At 48.0% G+C, this 5,482-nt stretch overlaps 1 protein-coding gene across 1 annotated transcript; it reads right to left on the bottom strand.

The window, feature by feature from the left end:
* Positions 1–491: 491 nt before the first annotated feature.
* On the bottom strand, positions 492–2,464 carry LOC127774466 (uncharacterized). Its single transcript, XM_052300723.1, has one exon. It carries the CDS (start codon positions 2,246–2,248, stop codon positions 1,499–1,501), a length of 750 nt encoding a protein of 249 aa, XP_052156683.1. The 5' UTR covers positions 2,249–2,464; the 3' UTR covers positions 492–1,498.
* Between the last annotated feature and the right edge of the window lie 3,018 nt (positions 2,465–5,482).

Consider the following 5,482-nt stretch of genomic DNA (forward strand, 5'->3'; position numbering starts at 1 on the left):
CCTGCCATGCATGCATACTAATTTTTTCCATTATAATGGATGACACATATACGAAGTGAGCGTAACTCAACTGATTAGATTTTTTTTATGGTGGAACCAGCTACAAATACTTGTATTTACGGCTAATTATTTTTTTAATAATCCATAAGTGACGTACCCATGTGATACATTATCACTAAAGTCTATATATACGATATTGGAATAATATATTATTGGTAGCGTCCAAAAAGGATGCAACTGAACATATGCAAGAAAGCACGCAGCATATATACAGGCTGCCCTGCCGTGCAGTGCAGGTGAGGTGAGGATATATATATATATATATATATATATATATATATATATATATATATATATATATATATATATATATATATATATATATATATATATATATATATATATATATAGACGCACATGAACTAGGGGAAACTATTCTAATTCCTTATGGATTTACATCAAATTTAGAAGAAAAATATATATGAGGGATATCTCCTCGAGGGATTAGAATCCACTCTCCATGAGCTTAGGAATACTAGCTATTTGAGCAGGCAGGCAGGGCATCTGTAGGCTGTTGTTGAGAGGAAAGGGTCAGGTTTGCTTAGCATTATTAAGGGCCTTTAACCTCACCATCTTCTTTCTTTTCCGATCCTTTCCTAGAAGGGTGTGAACTCAGATCCCTGCCTTGTTCAGACATCAACCTAAGAATCTCAAAGCTAGGGCTCATACTGCCGGCACTGCATGTACGTACTTGTCGGTGCATGGTAAGTATATTCATACATATACGTACCGACCTACTACCAAATTAATTTTCTTAATTTGTAATCGTACGATAAAATTTAACAGTTTTGTTAAAAATATGACATGACATTTTTTTTTGTTTTGCGATTGCACTCTTTCCTATATATGTAAGTATGTGCTCATACTGTATCTTCTCTTTCAATTAGATAAAAAATACTTTAAAAATTATTTTTTATATACTTTGTGTAAATATTGAAACTAACATGGTCAGTTTTGAAATTTATAATATAATTATAATGTAATTAAGTACGTAATCTATAATGTAAAAACGACTTGATAGTTTTCTATATAAAATATATATGGGGCCAAAAAGTAGATACTCTCTTAAACTAATTGCTCCACGAACTAACTAAAACTCGTTTGGCGACGAAAACGATCTCAAATTTGATACAAATGCATGAAAAATACTCCCCATGTAGCCAGACACCAATATCATGGTATAATAACAATTTAATTCGTGTACGCACGTATGTACGTACGAACGCTCGTATACGCTGCCAAGTATGTAGAATCCTCCGCTGCATCCGCATCGCCATCGCCCCATGCATGCATGCAACAACACAATCGAACGTACAAGCTCACGCCACGTCGCCGCCGCGCGCATGCTAGAGCTTGGCGGCGCCGGCGACGGCGCCGCCGCAGCAACGCCAGCGGTGGTATATCGAGCTAGCTAGGGAGCACGGCCGCCGCCGGCCGGCTACCTGCCGCGGCGGCGCAGCTGGCAGTCCGGCGTGGCGGCGGACGGCTGCATCCGCAGCTGCTCGTAGAACTTGTTGATGAAGTCCTCGAACTCGGCGTCGTCCACGCGCTGCTCGCCGCCGCCGCCGCCGCCGTTCTCCGGCACGGCGGGGAACGGCGAGTCGGTGACGCGGAGCGGCCGGACACCGGCGGGGCTTCGCCCCAGGATCCACGCCACCATCGGCGACGGCGTCGCGGCCCAGCCGCCGCCGCCGCCGCCCTGCACCGCCGCCGCCGACGACGACGGCGTGCCTTCCACCTCGGCACTCATCATCTCGAACGCCCGCGCCACCGCCGCCGCGTCGAGGCCGCCATACTCGCCGCCGCCTCCGCCGCCGCGGCGGCCACCGCCGCCGCCGCGGCTCTTGAAGGGGAACAGCCCGTAGTGCGGGTACGACGACGGCGTGGTGGTGCAGCTGAACTCCACCTCCCGCGGGCGGCGGCCGTAGAACGACGCCAGCGCGGCGGACGACGACGACGAGGCCGCGAGGTGGTGGCCGTGCCCCGCGGCGGCGTGGTGGGCGAGGAGGCCGCGGAGCGCCCTGCCGGCGAGCTTGCCGCGGCCGAGGAGGACGTGGAGGTCCACCATGAGGCGCTTCCGGCAGAGGCCTCGCCGGAGCATGTGGCACACGGCGAGGACGACGTGCCACAGCCGCCGCGCCATCCCGGCCTCCATGGGCCGCCGCGCCGGCGTCGTCGCGAGATCCATCAATTTTACCCAATAATAATAATACGCAGGGGTGTATTTGCAAAAACGCAACACACACACTAAAGAGAAAAACGAAGGCTAACGGATCGGAGAAGGGACTGGTTGTTAATTTTGTGAGGTTTCGAGGGGCTGATTAGCTTAATTGTCTAAACTAGCGGAGGGGTTGATGGAATGGAATGAGTAGGATTGGGGGGGAGGCAGAGGAGGTATTTAAGGGAAGGAAAGGCTTCAAGGGACCCACAAAAACACAACTTAATTTGGAAGGAAGGGTTAAGTCTAGTTTAATTATTTACTGATAGTATGATGCTACTGTTTTTTCTGCTGCTTGGACCTGAGGCTGCTGTTAGCTTAGCTCTGTTCATATTGTCATCTTTGAATACTCTGTCTTTGTTTGGTCGACAGCTAAAGGCTGTTCTACACATGTTACGTTTTAAGTCAAACAATAAAAACTTTTTTAAAAGTCTGTTTAAATATTTACACTGGGCTAGCTATTGTCCGTCCGTTGCAACGGGATTTTAATTTTAAAAAATTATTATTGTTAACCTATTGCCATCATCATCATTATTTTCTACATATATTTGTTCATAACATACTTCTGTATATATTTGTTATTAACATATTGATCTTATACTTTCTCCTTAAAAAAAGTAGGGTGCTGATGGTACGAGTGGTGGCAGAGTTATCATTCACCATCATCATCACTCTTTTTAAAGGAATATAGATATATGAAAATTGTATGCATATAAGTATATGTTTGTTTTAAAAACTACTCCGATCCATAATATTATAATTTAGAAGTGCTACAACGTGTAGTTTCGTTAGTATTCCACAATATTTTGCCATAGTAATTAGTGGTTGCATCTCGACGACGACTGGTTCTGTTCAAAACGATATGATTTTGTAACTAAAGGGTGTAATAGTGATCAAACTTTACTAATGGAATGCTAACGGGAAAGACTATAAGAGATTAGCTTTGGTGCTACTTGGCTTGTGGTTAGGTAGCAGTGACAGTGATTGTCTGATTGACACTTAAAGATGAGATAGTCTAAAGTCTGGTTAGTAATGTCTATGTTTTTGTTGGTGTGAAATTGACACAAATAACTTACGTCCATCTGTGGGGAGTGGTTAATTCTCCCAAAGCTTTCCTTCATTGGTCAAGGCTTAAAAACGTTGCTTTTGGAGAATATGCCCTTGATTCCTTAAACCATCCATATATCTTCTTGTAGGAAACTGAGAGGAATGTGGTGGCAGATGCAAAACACAAGAGGAAGAAGGATATGTTAATGATGATCAGTGAAGGATTAATTAATAAAGGACACTGCTATGGAACTAGTAGTGCTTCTAAATACCCCGCTCCAAAAAGCACAAGCTAGCTAGGTCCCAAAGATTTGGAATATCTTAGGTGATATAGATCGAGCATCACTTTGCAAGTTAATTACACAAACCTGTCTTTTCATGCTTTTAGAAACACATGTATTAGGAAAAAGAACAAATATGGACGTTTATATGAACATTCTGTGCGCTTGTGTTAAAGATTAATTTACAGCATTTGTGTTGGATTAGTAAATATTGCCCAAATGACGAAACAAGAAATCCAGATATTTTTTTTCCTGAACACGCAAAAGCTTTGCATCTGTAACTGCCAAAGAGAATTGAAGTGCACCCTCCATCCATAAGTATAAAACATTTCTAGATTGGTCTACGTCATTAAATTAGGGCTAGTTAGGGATAAGATAGTAAACTATTAAATGAGTGATAATTAATGGGATAAGTAGTAGGAGTACTCTATAAATCCACAACTTTCAAACGCTTAGAATATTTTATATCTATGCTTATATAGAGGGAGTAAAAGTTAGCAGCAACCAGTATAATACACTGATATAAACTGCCCCTGCGTCGCCCTCGCGCATGCGACACAGGGGGTGAAACGCCCAGAGCCGCCGCCCCCTTCTCCTCCCTCCCCTCACCTCGCCGCCACCGGAACTCAACGCCGGAAAGCCAGCTGGCGAGCGAGGAGGACGGCGGCGCGCCTTCTCCGACGACGGCGCATCCTCTTAGGTGCGGGGGAGGCGGTGAACGCCGACGACGGGGAGTGGATCTGGCGCGCCCCAGGTTGGATTCGGTCGAAGCGGGTGGTGGCTCGACGGCGTGGCGCGTGGCCGGCGGCGGGCCCCTGTAGTGCGTGTCGGCAGGAGGCTGGCGCGCGTGGGTGGCGGAGGCCGGCGCATGCGAGGCGGCACGCGTCGCCCTCTTCGGCGGTCCAGTGGGGCGGTCGTCATCGGGGTGCATGGCCGGCGGTGGGGTGCTGCAGCGCATGTCGGCGGGAGACTGGCGCGCGCGGGTGGCGGAGGCCGGCGCATGCGAGGCGACACGCGTCACCCTCTTCGGCAGTCCGGTGGGGCGGTCATCGTCGGGGCACATCGGCGACTCCGGCGCCTCTACGGGCATCCACCCCCTCCCCCACCCCCACCTCTGCTACCACCTCCCTTCCTCTCCTCCTCCCACCCCCTCCTTTTCCTCCCTTCCTCTCACCCCTACCTAGTTGTCTAGTTGCTCTGCTGTTCTGCTCACCCCAGCTCTTCTATGTGTTGGTAGTAAAGTTGGAGGTGGTTGTTGCAGTTGCCAAAGGTGGTTTCCCGCAAAGCCCGGTGATTCTTGGTGGAGATGTGGCCTCCGCCGCAAAGCTCTTCTTGCATCTCATCGGAAACATGGAAGACTCCGATGTCTCTATTGCCCTGTCTTCAACTTTCAGCTCCTCTTCCGGCAGGCCAGACCTCCTCGCCTTCCTTCATGCTCCACCCTTCTGTTGGCCGGTCTACTTCCAGACCTTGGTCGTGAAGTCTTTTGGTGGATGAGGAGATATGTTCGTCGACGAAGTTGGTCCAGCTTGTTTGTGATCAGGGCTCTTTGGCCTCGCCTGTGCTTCAAGTGCTTGTGTGTTAGTGAACCTGTCGTAGGGCCGAGTTTGGAGCGGTGTGTTTTGCTCTCTGTAGTGCCAGAGTTTTAGTGCTTAGGAGGAGCCAGAGCTGCTGCATTGGGATTAGTTGATGAGCTTGGCAACGATAACTCTCAGCACTTTCGCTCTGGTTTCTTGGAGGTCTTGCACCTTTCGAGGGAGCCTTGGGCGAAAGCCATACCTGGTTTCCTAGCTAGGATTGGCGACATCGACACCTGCTGGTGCCGTATCCTCCTTGGAGGTGTTGCCTTGATTGACTCTCTTCACCTTCGGGTGAA

The sequence above is a fragment of the Oryza glaberrima genome, chromosome 5, assembly GCF_000147395.1.
Source record: "Oryza glaberrima chromosome 5, OglaRS2, whole genome shotgun sequence".
NCBI classification, from domain to species: domain Eukaryota; kingdom Viridiplantae; phylum Streptophyta; class Magnoliopsida; order Poales; family Poaceae; genus Oryza; species Oryza glaberrima.